Source organism: Eurosta solidaginis, chromosome 1 (assembly GCF_040869045.1).
Source record: "Eurosta solidaginis isolate ZX-2024a chromosome 1, ASM4086904v1, whole genome shotgun sequence".
In the NCBI taxonomy this organism is placed as follows: domain Eukaryota; kingdom Metazoa; phylum Arthropoda; class Insecta; order Diptera; family Tephritidae; genus Eurosta; species Eurosta solidaginis.
The window spans coordinates 194,429,252-194,452,450 of record NC_090319.1 but is presented as its reverse complement, the minus strand read 5'-3'; the positions used below and the strand labels follow the sequence as shown (position 1 = coordinate 194,452,450).

General features: G+C 39.4%; 1 protein-coding gene across 8 annotated transcripts in view; it reads right to left on the bottom strand.

Moving 5' to 3' along the window:
• Nepl16 (Neprilysin-like 16) overlaps positions 1-23,199 on the bottom strand; it is a 2,088,045-nt gene that overhangs the window by 1,465,721 nt on the left and 599,125 nt on the right. For all 8 annotated transcript variants that reach the window (XR_010948731.1, XR_010948732.1, XM_067760064.1 and 5 more), the window contains exons 4-5: positions 1,267-1,559; positions 1,032-1,199 (exon numbers count right to left, since the gene is read on the bottom strand). Coding sequence is in view for 6 of the 8 variants with exons in the window: in XM_067760064.1 (XP_067616165.1) it covers positions 1,032-1,199; positions 1,267-1,559 (461 nt within the window). In the remaining 2 variants the exon portion in view is untranslated. The remainder of the gene's footprint in view (positions 1-1,031; positions 1,200-1,266; positions 1,560-23,199) is intronic.

The window sequence follows — 23,199 nt, the reverse complement described above, 5'->3', positions numbered from 1 at the left end:
ATATTCAATTACATTTGTCAACCCGTCACATTGACCAACACACTTATTGATCAGTCAATGGTCATTGTGACTGCCATTTATATGTAATATTTATATGTATTTAATTGCATGTGTCCGTAAATAGGTCGCTATAATAATAATATGCTGACTTGGCATATATGCACTAGGAATGTAGGTACTTTTTAGTTTGTAAGTATTAGTGTAAATACGTATTTGTAATGTATAAAAGAGAAAGCATTTTTGAATAATTGTCAGACGCTAAGCCACTCCGCGCGTTTTAATTATTTCTCTTTACATAAGTCAAGAATGATTTATTTTGGCTCATCGCCAGCTTATATATGTTTAAAGTCTAAGTTCTTAATTCTATGAGCCACCAATCAAATCATTGGTTACTCCCTATTTCTATTGATTATTTCATTAATACATGAAATGCTTACTTGCTAATTGTATTTGGAACGATGTCTATAAGTGTGCCGCTTGCAATACGATCAACAACTGCTAAGCTATTATGCACGGTGTCACAAGTGTTCCGCATGTGTCATCATTATTTGAAATTATGCCAAATGCGATTGAGACAACAAACCCGTTAACTCGGCAATGTGCACCGCGTGCATTAGAGTGGTGAAGCACACTAAGAAAACCTAGAAAATAATTAGGTAGGTCCTAGGTGCTGGTCATCACACTCCTTAGTAATCTAGGACGTTGATTAAACAATTAAATAAAAGCGTTGGGCGCGTGAAATTTCTAAAAACGTGAGGCGTAGCATAACCTGATTAAGGTTCAGTTGGTCTTACTTATGACTATCAATAGAAATTTGCGCGTCCAACGCTATTATTTAATTGTCTCATCAACGCCCTACATTAATGAGGAGTGTGATAACTAGTACCTAGGACCTACCTAATTATTTTCTAGCTTTTAGTATTATTATTACTTAATGTAAGTATTGTTTCCAATAAAACCGTTTAACTTAAAAAAAAATAATGTTAATATTTTATTTTAATTTACTAATACAAACTTTCGATAGTACTTACATTTTTAAATTCATTTATAAAAGCCGCTATCGCCTCTTCTTCCGAAATTCGTTGGTCCAGAGAAAGCTCTTTAGGAAAGATATTTTTAATCAAGTCTTTGAACTGTTTATATTCTCGTTGCTTGAATTGGTAAGGTGGGGCTTTTGGGCCGTACCATCGTATATTGTCCTGTTAATAGGGAACACTAAGCTTATTTTTTATCTTATGACATTTAGGAAATAACATATGTACATACCTGTAAAATTGGTGTTGAAGCTCCAGGTCCGCCGACTATAAGTAAAGTTTGAGGTCGACGACCGTAACTCAAATCAAAATATATGTCGACAAGGGGATTGAATCCCAGCTCATTAATTCTAGAAATTAATGAAGAAATTGATGTCGGACCCAAGGCACCCATTGGAAGATAGCCACCCAATTGTTCTAATACTATTTTTATTGTTTGAGAGCTAGTTTTCTGCCGAAGACAACTAGTAAAAAGGCGACCAAGTTTTCTAAATGGGCCACTAGTTGTGTTGTGCTGCAGAAGACCTATAAAATGTACAGATTATATACAGTTAAGTTTTACATAACAGACCATATCGACTGTAGGTTGGAATATCAATCTATCTCGGCTTAGAGTTTGTTTAAAGAACACCCTTTTTCAGAGTTTGGTTCAAGAACGCTGTATCCGAGCATAAATCCGTATAAAAATATTTTTGAGATAGGGCGTTTTTGAAAATTACTATGAGATGTTGTCAATCAGCAGTCGATATATACCACACCATTCGATGCTTTCTCTTAATTAACTTTCCAGATTAATTTTTATATTTTTAAATTGTTATTTTGGGAAATTCTTTTTTTGAATTCGGTGAGATCAATCAAGGTTGGTGTTATTTGTCTTTGCTTAGTGGGACGTGTAAAAACATGATTGCCATTGTGCGGCGACCCCTCCCATGCAGGACGTAGGTTAGGGTTTAAATAGTATATCGATACCAAAACTACTAAGCACTAAATTCTTAAAATTAGCAACAATACCCGAAACTTAAGCGTATCGGTTCTGAATGAACAATACACAAAATGTACTCAGTATTTAGAAAGTCCCCAGGAACTGAAATGTACTCCGTTACTATTATTCGGTTTTACTCATTTTGATTCTTTCATTATTAATCTCACCTTGGTATACTATGCCCAACCCATATCATTGTGAAATTACGATACATGTGTAAAAATATAAGGGTTAAAGTTTAGCACGCGGGTCGACTGCTAATAGGTGTGTATTGAACTCGACAATAATAATGCGAAGGCGGAAAAGAAAAATTTTTTACTCAAAAGGCTCCTTCACTGGAACTTAAAGAGGAATGATAAAGGAGTATCCTGGTCTGCACTAGTGAATCGACACACGTTAAATCTTTTATTAAATTTATAGATTCTACATACAAAATGCTAGAATTTGTAGAAGATGGTATGTCTACAGGGAAGCAGCAAAAAATCCTAGCAGTTCAAATAAGGATTTTCGATAAACTTATAGGCAAAGACAGTACATAAAGCAACAACTACTACATCACTCCATAGTATTTGTTCATGCTGCCATCAAAATCACTTTTTAGCAGCAGATAATTGTCAAGCAAAAAAAATGTGCATTCATAGTTTAGGTAATGCCAATTTCACACAGAGGTTTAATGAAATAATTAGTCAAGTTTTCTACATTAAAGCCCTAATTGAACTCAATCTTCCATACAAAATACAAAATTCTTAATTATCTCATTATTGCTTTATTGAATGCCTAATCGAGTTAAAAATCCAATCGGTTTTGCTTCGTATTTCGAATTTTATTGTCAATGTAACAAATGACAATATAAAATAATATATTTTCAATAATTTACGAAAAATAGAAAACCACGAAAAATTTTAAATTTAATTTTCGCTGCTTTGGTGCAAAATATTATAAGGCTTTTTCGAAAATAGGTACATATTTGGTTAGGTGCAACATTTATGGGTAGTTGCGCATGCATTTTATTTTGATTGTACTCGTGGTTAAGAAAGAAACGGCTGATTTCCATTGTAACTATTTTTTGTAAAAACGAAATTATTTTTTTGGGGCTGCTGACAGATGTTCGCTTAATGAAGCAAAAGGGCCTGTATGAAAAGGGAAACTTAATTATTTCAGTAAATAGTATTGTGATTCGATTAAGTTTCTGTGTGAAAACGGTATAAGGGTCACACCGACAGTAATTGTACAGCATCACAATGCAAGGTTAGCATCACACTCTTCTTTCACATCTGAAGATGTAGATCAATTTTTAAGGTTAAAGAAAATCAACGTGAATGCAAAGGTATCAGGTATCGGATGGTCCCAAATTGTTTCTGCCATGGTTTAATTATTAAAAATTATTAAAAGTTACCCACCCTGTATTTTTCATATTCCAAACTCCAAGGTCGAATATCGAACAAAATTTTGTACTGAAAGTTTTAATTTTTGGAAAAAATTTATTAGTTGTGTACACTTATTAATTTTTGATAACTAGTTTGTTTTAATACAATTCGTTAAAAAAAAAAAATAAATGATTTTGCTGTGAATTTTGGAAAACTACAAATTAAACACAAAAAGCCATTCTAATTAATTTAACCTTACATTTCTTTTGCAGATGGCATTTCTATGTATAGCTGCTACTTTAGAATAGAAAAGATTATGCCTTGAATATGTCTGCTCGTTACTAATGAAAACAACCTGATTTGAGTATCCACGTTGCAGCTTTATCTGAGTTTTCATTCTTATGGAGATTATCTCCGCTGCGTTCTAAAATTGCCCCAATGGCATAAAAAAGCCTATTTTGGACCAAAGATTACCTCACATTGCGGACACCAGTCAAATGTAGGAATTTTATGAGGATACTGCAGTTATCGAAGTTCCTGGGATTGCCTAGACAATAGCTCCGTATCCTATAGTGAATGTGACTTCGTAGTGTATATCCCTTTTAAGATCATGATGACAAATCCGTCCGTGTACCCCTGATAGTGAATTCAGGGTTGCTTGAAAGTAGTTGCAAGAGGTCTCTTAGAAAGGGTGGTGGGACCCTACCCAGGGCGGGATCTTTTTGATCGCATGTTGAATAATTTTCCCATTGCTTTAAACAAAAGATATCGAGTAACTACTTCCTCCCTTCCGTTTATTTAACCGCACGTTGAGAAACTGACCGTGAGGTCGACAGTCTGATAATCAAATCACGAGCACTCATGTTGTGGAAAGCATCTGGGAAACTGGGCGCTAGCAGAGTGTTTTTTTCCTTTCTTTTTCTTTGCTATTTGGTTAGTGTTTACTGAAGGAAAAGATAATATACGGAAATGGTTTATTACAGCAAGAAGCTTACTTTGTTGGATGATCTCAGGTTCAGTAAGAACAAATCTTGAGGAGAAAGCCTTTCTGTGAACTTAACTTCCATCAGTGACCAGCTACGCCTGTTTTGGGAACAAGAGGACCTGGTCGGACATCCACGAATGCTCATTAAGAAAACCCATTTGCGCGACAGCACTGGTTGATATACAGTATTTCTACCTTTAAAACGGCTAATCCTTCAAAACGAGTTACAACCTTTTAGTCATATATTTCAACGATCTCCGAAGACGTAATTAGCTGGAAAAACGCTTTAGTTCACAGCCTGCGTTTTCGAAACTTTATAAAAGATTCATTGATGAGTATGTTATCTTATGGCACATGTAAGAGATAGGTGACTATGCGAAAGATCTTATAGTAAATTTGTCTTTTCTTTGTCAACACGGTGTCTTGAAAGAAAGCAGCTAAGAGTAGTGTTCGTTGGGTAAACTATTATCCAAAATTCACACGGAACCCGTTGCCCGACCAACTCTACTAAAAAATTTACCTCTGATTCTATCTCGATGGAGACAATATCGAATAGCATTTACGGCTGATGTCGGAAAAATATTTCAATAGATTAACGTCCCTTACGCACCAGCCATTTTAGAGCATTATCTGGAGAGAGGATTCTACCGTGCCCGTTAAAATCTAAAAGCTGTGCACCGTTACGTATGGTACTACCTCGGCGCCTTATTTGGCCATACGAATGTTACACCAGCTCGCAAAAGATAAACGGGACTATTATCCTCTTGCAAATACTTACTTACTTAATTGGCGCTTAACCGTCTAAACGGTTATGCCCATGCAACAAGGCGCGCCAGTCGCTCCTTCGCTCCGCCAACCGGCGCCAATTGGTCACACCAAGTGAGCTTAAATCGTTTTCCACCTGGTCCTTCCAACGGAGTGGTGGCCGCCCTCTACCTCTGCTTCCATAGGCGGATTCCGATACAAAAATTTTCTTGGCCGGAGCATCATTTTTCATTCGCATAACATGGCCTAGCCAGCGCAGCCGCTGCGTTTTAATTCGCTGGACTATGTTGATGTCTGCGTATAGCTCGTACAGCTCATCATTAAATCTTCTTCGGTACTCGCCATCGCCAATGCGTACAGGTCCATAAATCTTTCGAAGAACTTTTCTCTCTAACACTCCCAAAGCCGCTTCATCTGCTGATTTCATGGTACATGCTTCTGCCCCATATAGCAGGACGGGTACGATAAGTGACTTGTAGAGTATGATTTTCGTTCGCCGAGAGAGGACTTTACTTTTCAATTGCCTACTTAGTCCAAAGTAGCATTTATTGGCAAGATTGATTCTTCGCTGGATTTCAGTGCTGATATTGTTGCTAGTGTTGATGCTGGCTCCCAAATAAACGAAGTCTTTTACTATTTCGAAATTATGGCTGCCAACAGTAGCGTGGTTTCCAAGGCGCATATGCGCTGACTCTTTGCTGGATGACAGCAGGTACTTCGTTTTGTCCTCATTCACTATCAAACCCATCTTTATCGCTTCTTTTTCCAGTTTGGAGTAAGCAGAACTAACAGCGCGGGCGTTTAGGCCGATGATATTAATGTCATCAGCATATTCCAGTAATTGCACGCTTTTATAGAATATTGTTCCAGTGCGGTTAAGTTCTGCAGCTAGTATAATTTTCTCCAGCATCAAATTAAAGAAATCGCACGATAGGGGGTCATCCTGTCTGAAACCTCGTTTAGTTTCGAACGGCTCGGAGAGGTCCTTCCCAATTCTGACTGAGCTGATAGTGTTGCTCAACGTCATTTTGCACAGCCGTATAAGTTTTGCGGAGAAACCAAATTCAGAAATAGCGGCATATAGGCAGCTCCTTTTCGTGCTATCGAAGGCGGCTTTAAAGTCGACGAAAAGGTGATGTATGTCGATTCTCTTTTCACTGGTTTTTTCCAAGATTTGGCGCATTGTGAAAATCTGGTCGATGGTAGATTTACCAGTTCTGAAACCGCACTGATAAGGTCCAATCAGCCGGTTCACGGTGGGCTTTAATCTTTCGCACAATACACTTGAAACGACCTTATATGCGATATTAAGAAGGCTGATTCCACGATAGTTGGTGCAGTATCCCCCTTCTTGTGGACTGGGCAAAGAACACTTAGATTCCAACCGTCGGGCATGCACTCGTCCGCCCATATTTTGCTAAGAAGCTGTTGCATGCGCCTTACCAACTCCTCGCCACGGTACTTGAATAGCTCCGCAGGCAATCCATCAACGCCCACGGCCTTGTTGTTTTCCAATCTGGTCTCAGTAGGTTGGTTTTCACCCGAAATAATCATAGCTATGATAGTATAAAAATTAAAAACATCACACCCTTTTCTAAGCTCCTATATTTTTGATACATTTTTTGCCTTAGTAAAAGAAAGAAGACTTATTGAATTTGGATTATTTCGAATTCTTTCCGCGGTTTTGTTAAGGCATGTTCTAGTTTATTTTTATGCTTAAATTGGAAAGGTTATAAAACAGAATGTTTTTTTTTTATTTCGGGGAATACTTGATTTCATACCGTTGGTTAAACGTTTCCATTGATAACACGATATTACTACGTTTTTTTCAGTTGAACTTAGAAGATATTTCTAATTTAGCTGTTTGCTTAGTCTTACCCTTCGTTTCATATTGGAAAACAAAAGAATAAATTTAAATGCTTTTATATACACATATCCTTATGCAAAATCGGGTATCACTTAAATACTTCTTCTAAAGATGTTGATCAATCCTCATAAACCAAATTGGGATAGATATCAAACCGAAGAAGTAAATTGGTCAGCTAGTAATTTTATAACAACAACGTTTTATTAACAATCATTTTCTTTTCTCCGTAGGTTATCCGCCAGGACATACCCTACAGAGTAGTCTGTCTATTACTATTTAATTTTGAATTTTGATTGAAAGCCTATGAGATATAAAACTAACTTTAGTTCTTAATAACTTTTTTTTTGCAGTTTCCAACAATCGAGGAACTGGAGTAGTAGGTACCTCGAGAACGACGAAATACACGTAGGCAGGTCCAAGAAAATATCCAACTTCTGAGAGCAATCACGTCGGTGGTCAATCGCAGAGTCCGAGAAATCCTCGTATGACCTCAGTGAATCATGTAGGTAGTGTCATTGAACATAGAGTACAGGAAATTATTAGTCAGTCCTTGAGAGATTTTCGTAATAAAATTACTAGAAACATTACGAACGAAATGCAAGCCTTGCTACATAACATCAACTTAAATCGCGGTAGAACACCTTCTCCAGTCCAGCGTCGACAGGAGGAAGCAGTCGAATGGACACGGGAAGTTCCTTACGAAGAAAGAAACTCCAGGCCATCCCACGAAGAACGGAATCGATCGGCATAGGTAATATGACTTTTTCGAACGAGAAAATATCAAATCTTATTAGAAATTGGCAAGTTAGATTTAATGGTTCAACGGATAGTATGACAACGGACCAGGCAGTCGGTTCTATGTACCGGAGCGACTCGGATTTTTTCCGACCAAGGACTGTCATTTCAGTGTAACCCCATTTAATTTGTTGCGTCCCTCCCACAAATTGTCATCCTCCTAGCAGCTCCTTGCAGCGGGACTGCTCCATATTCTCTTGCTCCGGGAAGGTATCGAATCCAATATGGGTCCGTCTCCTGACCCTGGTCCTGAGAAATGGTTTTGCTGCATCTGCCGGAAAAGAATCTTTTTAGGACGGTCATACTCTGTTCAGTGTGTCTCGTGTAAGGGATGGTTGCATTGGACAGGTTGTTCTGGGCTTGATCCCAAAACCCGACGTCCACGTAACTTTTATAAATCTTTGTGGCTCCTTTCTGTTCACGTCCAAGGGCGTCCCGTAGTCTACGCCTTAGCGCCCCCCCCCCCCCCCCCCCCCCCCCCCACTACCTTCCAGTAGCCCAGCTGCTCAGCTATAACCGCACTGCGTTACCCGCCTTTACGCAAAAACACACCCCTGTTCAGCAACAGCTGACAGCGATGCCACTTGCACTCAGCAGGACCAACTGATTCAGCAATAAAAATGATGGCCGCTGAGCGTGGATAAAGAAACGAACCCGAGTGAATTCGTTTTGAGACATTGAAGTAACCGGCCAACTCATCAGCACGCGCAAGCTACTAAAATCGGAAAAAAGTTAAAGAATTAAATAAAACTAAGTGGTGGATGAGTGTCGTGAACTGTAAATTAAAAGGCTGAGTAAATAAGTTGAAAAAAAAATAAAGACTTACTATATTTTATTGCTCGAACAAAAAGAAACGAAACACAGAAGATTGTAAATAAAACGATAAGCGAATATATTGTAAAAATTTAAAAACTAAAGTTATTGTGTTAGTGTAAAAATTTAAAAACTAAAGTTACACTTAAATAAAGACTAAATTAAAAATTGGACTAAGTGTACTAAATTGGAAATAAGAAGAAGGAAAAAAAGGTTTGTGTGTCCAGGTGTGCAAGTGGGCTGCATACCCGCTAGTGCGAGTATCCAATCCCACAACGAAAATGGTTGGCGTTAAAAAGCCAACCTTAAACAGCAAGCTACAACTAGTACCCGCTGCTGCTCGCGCCCCGCTGCGCCAACAACTCAAACAGCTGCTACCACTCACAACTACTATCTTCGTAATAGAGTCGGTAGCAATGCTGAGCTTCAGCCCCTGCCCCCGTCTTCTCCCCCTCTTTTCCGACAGCAATCGTGTAGGTCAGGGAAACACGTCCCTTACCCCGTTTGCACCGTTTGGCAGCACAGAATATATATGTTTGCGGCATCCGCCCAATGCAGCTCCTGCCTTGGGTAGTGCCACTTTCCTAGATGTTCTGGTCTCCGTGACTGCAACCCCCTGACGGGTTTCATTGCGCCATATTGCCAGGTCGCAAACCCCAATCTACCGGGTACCCCTATGCTTGCCCAAGGACGCCCAGTCCCAGGGCCACAACAGCAGTTGCGCCCTGGCCTTCCTCAACCCAGGCGTATTCACCCGTCATTTACTCCCAGAGTGGCGACGTCTCCCCCTATGCACTTCAGAATTCTGCAGTTAAACTGTAATGGATTAACTGGAAAGATCACGGAGATAGTCGATTTATTGAAGCGGCACAACATCCGCATTGCTGCGATTCAAGAGACTAAACTCACAGCAAGATCTGCACTGCAAACCTATTCTGGGTATAATGTCCACAGAAAAGATCGCATGAGCGGAAATGGAGGCGGCCTCGCGTTTATGTTTATCATACACCACTCTGTGCAATATCATATATTTGATCTTGGCATCGACCGCAGGGACCTATCTGTCCGGTCAGGCGATGCAAACCTAGAAATCATCAAAATCTACATCCCTCCTGCCACCTGTTGCCCCAGTGGATACCGCCCTAATATTAGCGCCTTACTCACTGGCAACAATCGCATTATTTTAGGCGACTTTAATGCCCATCACGATCTATGGCATTCAAACTTGCGGCGGACAGTTGGGGTGAGATGTTGGCGGATCAAATAGAAGAAACGACGTTCTGCACAATAAACGGAGACGCTCCCACACGTACGGTAGGAAGCTGTCACAGTTCGCCGGATATCTCAGTCATGAGCGCAGAACTCGTAAACTGCGTCAACTGATAAGGGACATAAACCAACACATCAGATTGCTTGTGGATGACCACAAGCGGGCGAAATGGGAGGAGCACCTAAGAGGTTGTAACCTCTCTGCCGGTGTGGGTAAACTTTGGTCCACTGTAAAGTCCCTATCGAATCCGTCTAAGCACAATGACAAAGTTTCCATCGCCTTCGGCGATAAAGTGCTGGCGCATTCGAAAAAATGCGCGAGCGCTTTCTGCCGTCAATATGTAATGCATTCTACGGTCGACAAAGATAGACGGAGGGCCAACAGACACGCACATAAACATAAATTCAACGCGTCACCAATTACCATCACCGCCAGAGAGGTTGAAGATGCCATTAGTCATGCTAAACCATCCAAAGCAGTGGGTCCAGACGGCATAGCCATGCCGATGCTTAAAAGCCTAGGGAAAGAGGGTTTCAAATACGTAGCACATGTCTTCAACCTGTTTCTTTCCACCATTGTCATACCCGAAAAATGGAAAATGGCCCGCTACTAAAGCCTGGGAAACCAGCTAACATAGGAGAGTCATATCGTCCGATATCTCTCCTATCGCCAGTAGCAAAGACGCTTGAAGCCATTCTGCTCCCCTACTTCCAAGCAAATTTGCAGCTAGGCTCCCATCAGCATAGCTTCAGAAAACTCCATAGCACCATCACCGCGCTAAATGCCATCAGAACCCAGATAAATTGCGGTTTAAATCAAAACCCCCACCATAGAACAGTACTCGTAGTGCTAGACCTATCAAAAGCTTTTGATATGGTCAACCAAGGCACGTTACTGCAAGAGCTGGAAGGGTCTACCCTTCCCACAAGTCTTAAAAGGTGGACAGCAAATTATCTGGGTGGTCGGCAGGCATCGGTGCAATTTAGAAACGAAACATCAAAACCAAGAAGAATTAAACAAGGGGTGCCACAGGGTGGTGTCCGATCCCCACTTTTGTTTAATTTCTACATATCTAAGCTACCTTCACCACCAGAAGGAGTCACTATTGTTTCATACGTCGATGACTGCACAATAATGGCCACAGGCCCATGCCCACAGATCGATGAGCTCTGCAACAGAATAAACGGCTACCTCCCTGATATGTCCAGTTTTTTCGCCGCGCGAAACCTGGCATTATCACCGAATAAATCTTCCGCAACCATTTTGAACATCCACGTCGATGGCACTACGCTACCGACTGTCCTACACCCCAAAATCTTGGGTGTGACGTTTTATCAGGATCTACATTTTGGTGAGCACGCAGCCGCAATCGTTCCGAAAATCTAGAGCCGTAATAAAATCCTCAAACCCCTTGCTGGCAGTACCTGGGGAAAAGATAAAGAAACGCTCATTACTACATACAAAGCAATAGGCGAGCCGTTTACGTGCTACGCGTCACCCATATGGTCGCCAAGCCTAAAAACTACCCACTGGAAGAAGCTACAGGCCTGCCAAAATACTGCTCTCAGAATCGCCACGGGCTGCCTTCTTATGTCCCCGGAACACCATCTACATAATGAGGCGAGAATACTCCCCATCAGGGAGAGAAATGAGATGCTAACCAAACAGTTCCTGTTGAGTAATTAGGAACCTGGGCATCCAAACAGACATCTGATTGATGAGCCAACACCGCCTAGGGGCTTAAGGAGTCATCTCCGTAAGCATCTTGCTGAACTTCGTTCTGGATACTGTAACAGGTTAAACTCTTACCTATCCAGAATCAACCCCGACATACAAAATGTATGCCCCGCTTGCAATGTGTTGCCACACGACACCAACCATCTCTTTAATTGAAATGTGGAATCAACGCCTCTAACACCCCTTTCATTATGGTCCACCGCTGTTGAAACACCAAGTTTCTTTGGACTCCCGTTAGAGGATATTGATGACAATTTGTGATCGGTCGCGGCTGTTAGGTGGGGGGGAAGCACTGCTACAACAACAACGGACCAGTTCGTATATCGTATCAATACCCTATACATCTGAATGGTAATTTTGACGTTTTATGTTAACAAAGACACTCCATATTTGACGGAAAAGTACTTAAATGGTTTTGGACGTATAGGCACCACGTAGATAGTCTCGAATGGTTTGAGTTATGCGACGCTCTTCGCCGTCAGTTCAAAGATTATTCGACCGACTCAGAAATTCGACATGAGACTAGGAGACGAAAGCAGAAACCGACAGAGTTATTTTACGAATTCTTTGATACAGTAATGATGATGAGCGATAGTCTAAGATTTCAAATAAGTGAATCTGCGCTTGTCGAAATTCTATTACAAATCTGAAACCGGAATTGCGGCATGAGTTGTTACATTTGGAAATAGAGGACATTCACACGTTGTGAAAAGAAGTTCGAAAACACGAAAAGTTTTTCAGAGACTTACAAGCGTCTGCGCCACGGGCGAACCTCGTACGCAAAAAGCTCTATGACTTCACCCACAACATCGGTGATACAAGTAATGTGAATGTAGAAATTGAAGAGATAACTACCGATATCGTTGCGTTAGAAAGAAATTCCCTTAAATTGTGGAACTGTGAAGAAATTGGCCATCGGTATCATGACTGTCTAAAGAGCAGGAGAATTTTTTGTTATGGTTGAGGGGAAGTAAACACTTACAAACCGAATTGTGCTAAGTATAACCAACCGTCGGAAAACCGGGTGAGGGATGTACGTCGGACGTTGGACGGACGTCCATTGAACCCGCCTCGGAACTAACTAAATCAATTGATAATTTTCCACCCAAATTGTGGAAACGTACCGAAATCAAGAGAAGGTTATGAAAAATGGTTATTTCAGCTATCGTGTACAACGGGGCTGACATACGTACATATGCCAACCTAAATATTTTAGGAAAAGATTATCTGGCGCTATCGGACTAGCTCGGACAGTCCGAGCTATATAGGGTCCAATTTAGCCAAATCAATTATTGATGGCCATAAAGGTCTACTTTCTAGACTTCCGCCACTGCGATGTATATCTAAAATTGGTTTAAAAGATGCCTCTCTCCAGGATCTCGGCTTAAAACGGCTTTCGCGGTTTCCGATCGTCCTTTATATCAGTTTAAGCGTATGCCGTTTGAGTTATGCAACGCTCCCCCAAACCATATGCCGACTAATGGATAAAGTGATTCCATACCAGCTCAAATCTCACGTATTCGTCTACCTTGATGATCTGCTGATAATGTCGCAAACGTTTGAAGAACATCTTACTCATCTATTTGAAGTGGCCGCCCAACTAAGGAAGGCTGGTTTAACTAAAAATATTACTTACTTACTTACTTAATTGGCGCTTAACCGTCTAAACGGCTATGACCGTCCAACAAGACGCACCAGTCACTCCTTCGCTCCGCCAACCGGCGCCAATTGGTCACACCAAGGGAGTTTAAATCGTTTTCCACCTGGTCCTTCCAACGGAGTGGGGGCCGCCCTCTAACTCTGCTTCCATAGGCGGGTTCCGATAGAAACACTTTCTTGGCCAGAGTATCATTTTTCATTCGCATAACATGGCCTAGCCAGCGCAGCCGCTGCGTTTTAATTCGCTGGACTATGTTGATGTCTGCGTATAGCTCGTACAGCTCATCATTAAATCTTCTTCGGTACTCGCCATCGCCAACGCGTAGAGGTCCATAAATCTTTCGAAGAACTTTTCTCTAACACTCCCAAAGCCGCTTCATCTGCTGATGTCATGGTCCATGCTTCTGCCCCATATAACAGGACGGGTACGATAAGTGACTTGTAGAGTATGATTTTCGTTCGCCGAGAGAGGACTTTACTTTTCAATTGCCTACTTAGTCCAAAGTAGCATTTATTGGCAAGATTGATTCTTCGCTGGATTTCAGTGCTGATATTGTTGCTAGTGTTGATGCTGGTTCCCAAATAAACGAAGTCTTTTACTATTTCGAAATTATGGCTGCCAACAGTAGCGTGGTTGCCAAGGCGCATATGCGCTGACTCTTTGCTCGATGACAGCAGGTACTTCGTTTTGTCCTCATTCACCATCAACCCCATCTTTACCGCCTATGCCAGTAATTGCACGCTTTTATAGAATATTGTTCCAGTGCGGTTAAGTTCTGCAGCTTGTATAATTTTTTCCAGCAACAAATTAAAGAAATCGCACGATAGGGGGTCGCCCTGTCGGAAACCTCGTTTAGTTTGGAACGGCTCGGAGAGGTCCTTCCCAATTCTGACTGAGCTGATGGTGTTGCTCAACGTCATTTTGCACAGCCATATAAGTTTTGCGGAGAAACCAAATTCAGACATAGCGGCATATAGGCAGCTCCTTATCGTGCTATCCAAGGCGGCTTTAAAGTCGACGAAAAGGTGATGTATGTCGATTCTCTTTTCACGGTTTTTTTTTCAAGATTTGGTGCATTGTGAAAATCTGGTCGATGGTAGATTCACCAGGTCTGAAGCCGCACTGATAAGGTCCAATCAGCCGGCTCACGGTGGGCTTCAATCTTTCGCACTTTACACTTGAAAGGACCTTATATGCGATATTAAGAGGGCTGATAACACGATAGTTGGTGCATTTTGCAGTATCCCTCTTCTTGTGGACTGGGCAAAGAACACTTAGATTCCAACCGTCGCGCATGCACTCGTCCGCCCATATTTTGCTAAGAAACTGCTGCATGCGCCTTACCAACTCCTCGCGGCCGTACTTGAATGGCTCCGCAGGCAATCCATCAACGCCCACTTCCTTGTTGTTTTTCAATCTGGTCTCAGTAGGTTGGTTTTCACCCGAAATAATCATAGCTATGATAGTATAAAAATTAAAAACATCACACCCTTTTCTAAGCACCTATATTTTTGATAAATTTTTTTGCCTTAGTAAAAGAAGGAGGACTTATTGAATTTGGATTATTTCCAATTCTTTCCGCGGTTTTGTTAAGGCATGTTCTAGTTTCTTTTTATGTTTAAATTGGAAAGGCTATAAAACTGAATTTTTTTTTTATTTCGGGGAATACTTGATTTCATACCGTTGATTAAACGTTTCCATTGATAACACGATATTATTACGTTTTTTTCAGTTGAACTTAGAGGATATTTCTGATTTAACTGTTTGCTTAGTCTTACCCTTCGTTTCATATTGGAAAAAAAAGAATAAATTTAAATGGCTTAAAAGACATTAGTCTTACGCTCAACCAACGAATCTTATAAATATCTTTATGCAAAATCGGGTATCACTTAAATACTTCTTCTAAGGATGTTGATCAATCCTCATAGACCAAATTGGGATAGATATCAAACCGAAGAAGTAAATTGGTCAGTTAGTAATTTTATACCAGCACGGTAGGGATAAGCGAAGCAACAACAAATACGTTTTATTAACAATCATTTTCTTTTCTCCGTAGGTTATCCACCAGGACATACCCTACAGAGTAGTCTGTCTATTACTATTTAATTTTGAATTTTGTTTGAAAGCCTATAAGATATAAAACTAACTTTAGTTCTTAATAACTTTTTTTTGCGATCGGAATTTCCAACAATCGATGAACGGGAGCAGTAGGCACCTCGAGATGACGAAATACGCGTAGGCAGGTCCAAGAAAATATCCAACATCGAGTTACTTCTGAGAGCACTCACGTCGGTGGTCAATCGCAGAGTTCGAGAAATCCTCGCATGACCTCAGTGAATCATGTAGGTAGTGTCAGTGAACGTAGAGTACAGGAAATTATTAGTCAGTCCTTGAGTAATTTTCGTAATAAATTACTAGAAATATTACGAACGAAATGCAAGCCTTGCTACATAACATCAACTTAAATCGCGGTAAAACACCTTCTCCAGTCTAGCGTCGACAGGAAAAAGCAGTCGAATGGCCACGGGAAGTTCCTTACGAGAAAGAAACTCCAGGCGTCTATTTACCAAACCCACGAAGAACGAATCGATCGGCACAGGTAATATGACTTTTTCGAACGAGAAAATATCAATCTTATTAGAAATTGGCAAATTAGATTTAATGGTTAACGGATAGTATGACAACGGACCAGTTCGTATATCGTAGCAATACCCTATACATCTGAATGGTAATTTTGAAGTTTTATGTAAAACAAATACAATCCATATTTGATGGAAAAGTACTTAAATGGTTTTGGACGAATAGGCAGCACGTAGATAGTCCTCGAATGGTTTGAGTTATGCGACACTCTTCGCCGTTCAATTCAAAGACTATTCGACCGACTCAGAAATTCGACATGAGATTAGGAGACGAAAGCAGAAACCGACAGAGTTATTTGACGAATTCTTTGATGCAGTAATGGTGATGAGCGATCGGCTAAGATTTCAAATAAGTGAATCTTCGCTGTCGATATTCTATTACAAATCTGAAACCGGAATTGCGGCATGAGTTGTTACATTTGGAATAGAGGACATTCACACGTTGCGAAAAGAAGTTTGAAAACACGAAAAGTTTATCAGAGACTTACAAGCGTCTGCGCCACGGGCGACCCCAGTACGCAAAAATCTCTATGACTTCACCCACAACATCGGTGATACAAGTAATGTGAATGTAGAAATTGAAGAGATAACGACCGATATCGATGCGTTAGAAAGAAATTCCCTTAAATTTTGGAACTGTGAAGAAATTGGCCATCAGTATCATGAATTTTCTAAAGAGCAGGAGAATTTTTGTTATGGTTGAGGGGAAGTAAACACTTACAAACCGAATTGTGCTAAGTGTAACCAACCGTCGAAAAACTGGGTGAGGGATGTTCGTCGGACGTTGGACGGACGTCCAATTGAACCCGCCTCGAACTAACTAAGTCAATTGAGAATTTTCCACCCAAATTGTTGAAACGTACCGAAATCAAGAGAAGGTTATGAAAAATGGTTATTTCAGCTATCGTGTACAACGGGCTGACATACGTACATATGCCCAACCTAAATATTTTCAGAAAAGATTATCTGGCTCTAGCGGGACAGTGGAGCTAATAAGAGCTATATAGGGTCCAATTTAGCCAAATCAATTATTGATGGTCACAAGCACGGATATAGAAAAGTTTTATATAGCGTTAGGACAGCAGATGGTAAGAACAGGATATTGTAAGTTCTATTTCGTTATTGTTATCGTTTAACCACTGTGAGAAGGAGTTTGAATTTTTTTAGTGCCGACAGTGGCGAATGAGGTAATATGTCTAATAGACTTCTGGCGAGCTTTTGGGTTAATAGTGACAACAGAATATAATTTTAATACATTGTCTTCTGAAGTAGATTCCTGATGCACTGACGTCACCTGAAAGAGGTCGTTTAGAAAATGTTTTAGCTGCGTTTCCATCATTCGATAAAGAAGGGCTAGGATCAACTAAATTGATAGAGCAAACTATAGATACCGGCACAGCCATCCCTATTAAACAGAGATATTACCCTATTTCTGCAGCAATGGAAAAAGTTCTTTGCCAAGAGATTGATAGAATACTTGAGCTAGGAGTGATTGAAGAAGCTGAACGTTCACCCTGGTCTTCCTCCATGTGTGTTAGTGGTTAAGCCAGTAAAGCTAGGTTTGCTAGACTCTAGAAAGTTGAATGAAGTGACAGTCAACGATGCGTATCATTTGCCGAATATTGAAGGTCTACTTTCTAGACTTCCGCCACTGCGATGTATATCTAAAATTGATTTAAAGATGCTTTTTGGCAAATTAGCCTCTCTCCAGGATCCCGGCTTAAACGGCTTTCACGGTTTCCGATCGTCCTTTATATCAGTTTAAGCGTATGCCGTTTGGGTTATGCAGCGCTCCCCAAACCATATGCCGACTAAGGATAAAGTGATTCCATACCAGCTCAAATCTCACGTATTCGTCTACCTTGATCATCTGCTGATAATGTCTCAAACGTTTGAAGAACATCTTACTCATCTCCCAACTAAGTAATGCTGGTTTAACTATAATTGTTACTTACTTATTTACTTAATTAATTGGCGCTTAACCGTCTAAACGGTTATGGCCGTCCAACAAGGGCGCGCCAGTCGCTCCTTCGCTCCGCCAACCGCGCCAATTGGTCACACCAAGGGAGTTTAAATCGTTTTCCACCTGGTCCTTCCAACGGGGTGGGGGCGCCCTCTACATCTGCTTCCCTATGCGGGTTCCGATAGAAACACTTTATTGGCCAGAGCAATCATCTTTCATTCGCATAACATGGCCTAGCCAGAGCAGCCGCTGCGTTTTAATTCGCTGGACTATGTTGATGTCTGCGTATAGCTCGTACAGCTCATCATTAAATCTTCTTCGGTACTCGCCATCGCCAACACGTAGAGCTCCATAAATCTTTCGAAGAACTTTTCTCTCGAACACTCCCAAAGCCGCTTCATCTGCTGATGTCATGGTCCATGTTTCTGCCCCATATAGCAGGACGGGTACGATAAGTGACTTGTAGAGTATGATTTTCGTTCGCCGAGAGAGGACTTTACTTTTCAATCTTCTTCTTAATACCTACGACAAGTGTACCGATAAATCTTTTTAGTTTATAATCACTTGGTTTTTGTGATTTTATATGTGTTAAATTATTTCTTTCTATGTAAGTTTTTGTCAAAAAAAATTTTGTTACATTGATAAAACATGTTAAAATTAATTTTGTTCTATAATTTTTCGGTGCAAATTAAAGAATTAACCCCTGATGATGTCAAGGAGTTTGGCGAAACGTTGGGTAAAAATGGAGGAAAACTAAAGTTCTTTAATGTTTTCATTTCAAATTAAAAATAAAAGCCTATAAACATTCAAATAAAGGGCTTTAGTTTGTGAAAATGGAAAAAATAAAAAGCGCAGGGTGTTTATTTGCGCCAATAATTTCTTTAAAAAAAATCATAAAAATTGGTTGGGTAATTCTTAAGATTAGCCGTTACAAACATTGCCAATATAAGCATTTTTATATAATTAGTATAAATTATTTTATTTTATTTATTTCGAAAGTCGAAAATAAACAGCGGTTCTTACATACTAAAACAAAACGAGTAATGTTGTTCGCTCAAAACAGAGTTAAGTAAGCTAGAAAAATTGATTTAGAATAAGTAAGGAAGTCTAAGTTCGGGTGAAACCGAATATTACATATCCAGCTGTACACTTGAAATGCTGTTGTTGTTTGTTTTGTGTGCTTAATAGTGTTACAAGGCTGCGCAATAATAAATATACATATGGTTCTATTCTGAACTAATTTTTCTTCGAGTTATGGCTCCCGAAACATAGAAAATTTCTTAGTCGTAAAATGGGCGTTGCCACGCCCATTTCTTAAATTTGAAGTTTTTCGTATTTACTGTTATAAATCCACTTGGGAACTGAAATACCATTGACATAAAGTTCTTTTTGGCAAAGGTATAGCTTATTTCATTCGTCCGCGACCCTTTTAAAAATCTTTTATATAAAAGTGGGCGTGGCCCTTAACCGATTTCGTAAATTTTTCTTCAAAGCATTCTTTATAGTAAAGGCAACCTCTTTGCAAAATTTTGTTACGATAGGTTTACCGATTTTTGGATTTATGAATAATAATATTTGTAAAATTGATTTTATCACAAGTGGACGGTGCAACGCCCATTTAAAAAAAATATCCAAATTTTTATCAAGAGTCTCAATTAGTCCACACATCAAGTTTCAGCATTCTGGGTGCATTATTTACTAGATAATCAAGTTTTTTGCGTTTTCAAAAATGTTATATATATAAAAAGTGGACGTGGTTATCATCCGATTTCGCTCGTTTTTAATACCAATCTATGCTGGGTCCAGATAAGCTCGTGTACCAAATTTGGTGACAATATAAAATAAATTATTTTCAATAATTTACGAAAAATAGAAAAACACGAAAAAATTCAAAATTTAATTTTCGCTGCTTTGGTGCAAAAAATATATGGCTTTTTCGAAAATAGGCACATATTTGGTTAGGTGCAATATTTATGGGTAGTTGCGCATGCATTTTATTTTGATTGTAATCATAGTTAAGAAAGAAACCGCGGATTTCCATTGTAACTTTTTTTGTAAAAGCGAAATATTTTTTGGGGCTGCTGACAGATGTTCGCTTAATGAAGCAAAAAGCCCTTTATGGAAAGGGAAACTTAATTATTTCGTTTAAATAGAATTGTGATTCGATTAAGTCTCTGTGTGAAAACGGTATAAGGGTCACACCGACAGTAATTGTACAGCATCACAATGCAAGGTTAGCATCACAATCTTCTTTCACATCTGAAGATGTAGATCAATTTTTAAGGTTAAAGACACTCAACGTGAATGCAAAGGTATCAGGTATCGGATGGTCTCAAATTGTTTCTGCCATGGTTTAATTATTAAAAATTATTAAAAGTTACCCACCCTGTATTTTTCATATTCCAAACTCCAAGGTCGAATATCGAACAAAATTTTGTACTGAAAGTTTAAATTTTTGGAAAAAATTTATTAGTTGGGTACACTTATTAATTTTTGATAACTAGTTTGTTTTGATACAATTCTTTAAAAAAAAAAATGATTTTGCTGTGAATTTTGGAAAACTACAAATTAAACACAAAATGCTATTCTAATTAATTCAACCGTACATTTCTTTTGGAGATGGCATTTCTATGTATAGGTGCTACTTTAGAATAGAAAAGATTATGCCTTGAATATGTGTGCTCTTTACTAATTAAAACAACCTGATTTGAGCATCCACGTTGCAGCTTTATCTGAATTTTCATTCTTATGTAGAATATCTCCGCTGCGTTCTAAAATTGCCCCAGTGGCATAAAAAAGCCTCTTTGGACCAAAGATTACCTCACATTGCGGACACCAGTCAAATGTAGGAATTTTATGAGGCTACTGCAGTCATCGAAGTTCCTGGGATTGCCTAGACAATAGCTCCATATCCTACAGTGAATGTGACTTCATAGTGTATATCCCTTTTAAGATCATGATGACAAATTCATGCGTGTACCCCTGATAGAGAATTCAGGGTTGCTTGAAAGTAGTTGCAAGAGGTCTCGCAGAAAGGGTGGTAAGACCCTGCCCAGAGCGGGATCTCTCTGATCGCATGTTGAATAATTTTCCCATTGCTTTAAAACAAAAGATATCGAGTAACTAGTTCCTCCCTTTGGTTTATTTAACCGCACGTTGAGAAACTGACCGTGAGGTCGACAGTCTGATATTCAAATCGCGAGCACTCATGTTGTGGAAAGCTTCTGGGAAACGGGGCACCAGCAGAGTGTTTTTTCTTTCTTTTTCTTTGCTATTTGGTTAGTGCTTACTGAAGGAATAGATAATATACGAAAATGGTTTATTACAGCAAGAAGCTTACTTGGTTGGATGATCTCAGGTTCAATAAGAACAAATCTTGAGGATAAAGTCTTTCTGTGAACTTAACTTCCATCGGTGACCAGCTACGCCTGTTTTGGGAAAAAGAGGACCTGGTCGGACATACACGTAGGCTCATTAAGGAAAATCATTTGCGCGACAGCACTGGTTGATATACAGTACTTCTACCTTTAAAACGGCTAAACCTTTTAGTCATATATTTAAACGCTCTTCGAAGACGGAATTAGTTGGAAAAACGCTTTAGTTCACAGCCTGAGTTTTCGAAACTTTACAAAAGATTCATTGATGGGTATGTTATCTTATGGCACATGTAAGAGATAGGTGACTATCCGAAAGATCTTATAGTAAATTTGTCTTTTCTCTGTCAACACGGTGTCTTGAAAGAAAGCAGCTAAGAGTAGTGTTCATTGGGGAAAATATTATCCAAACTTCACTTCACACGGAACTCGTTGCCAGACCAACTGTACTAAAAAATTTACCTCTGATTCTATCTCGATGGAGACAATATCGAATAGCATTTACGGCTGATGTCGATAGATTAAAGTCCCTTACGCACCAGCCATTTTAGAGCATTCTCTGGAGAGAGGATTCTACCGTTAAAATCTAAAAGCTGTGCACCGTTACGTATGGTACTACCTAGGCGCATTATTTGGCCATACGAATATTACACCAACTCGCAAAAGATAAACGGGACTATTATCCTCTTGCAACTGATATCCCCTTAAATGACAGCTACGTTGATAATATAATCTCTGGTGGCGCTTCTATGCAAGTTGTGATCATATTATACCAACAGCTTACCATTCTGTGCAAACACTTTTAAAATCGTTAAGGTTATAAACGATTTATTAATGAAAAACTTTGAAAGAAAACAAAATGCAAAAAGATAACAATTCAACTAACATTAGGTACTTAAGTAAATTGACTGCTGAGTCTAATATCATTCTATTTCAAAACGCTTTTCAAAATCGCCCCACCACGAAACTCTTTTCAAAAACACCCTACATTAGCTTTTTTTCGAAAACGCCCTATCTCAGAATTAGATTCAAGAACGCCCCATCTCAGAATTTATCTCAGCTCAAAATGTATTGAATTTATACCGAGATGAAATAAATTTTGAAATAGAGCGTTCTTCAATCAAATTTTGCGGTAGGGCGTTTTCTTTGGCATGTCTAAAGGATTATTTTCAAAATGATAAACTTATAATTAAAATATTGCCTTTTAATTTAATTTAATTTAATTTAATTTAATTTAATTTAAGAACAATATTCGATATACGTAGTGGAACTTTTTTTCCTGAGCCCATGTCCTATCGAAAAATCGATGGCGCGATATCGGTTAACTTTCGTCCATACAAATCGACCCAGGTTAATGTACATACATCAGCTCATTGTGTAGCAAAAAAGTACGCGGCTTAGTGGAAATGCACTTGTTCAACTCTCCCCTTTGTTCCAAAGGGCATCATACTTCGCTAATAAATATCAGATTCGAAAAAAAGGTAAAGGGAGGAAGAGACAGAAAGAGCGCGTTTATTATTTTCTTAAGCTACATACGTAATTACATATGTGTTGCTTTGTACGGAGTTAACTGTTTTGATTTTCAGTGGTTGTCGCAAAACAATAACAAAGCAAATAACTCGCGTGTTTAGGCCACAAGCCTAAATATGGCGGTGCACCCTCGTATGGCTTTACTTTTCTTTTCATTTCTTCATATCGGTTTATACCGATAACCGTTTACCCCGCCGGATAATAGTTAAGTCTAGGATTCGGCGGTGGCCGCGAACTAAAGTGGTTTTACCTCTTTCACTTCTTTTGCGAACCAAGCCACCGAAGTTAAGTCCTTTTTAATCAAAATTATAAAATTCATTTTATACACTTCCGCAATCTGAAATCTTGAATTGTTACTAATTGGATTAACTCTGAATTTGCATTTACTTTCACTTCAATAAACATTATTGTGTACCTT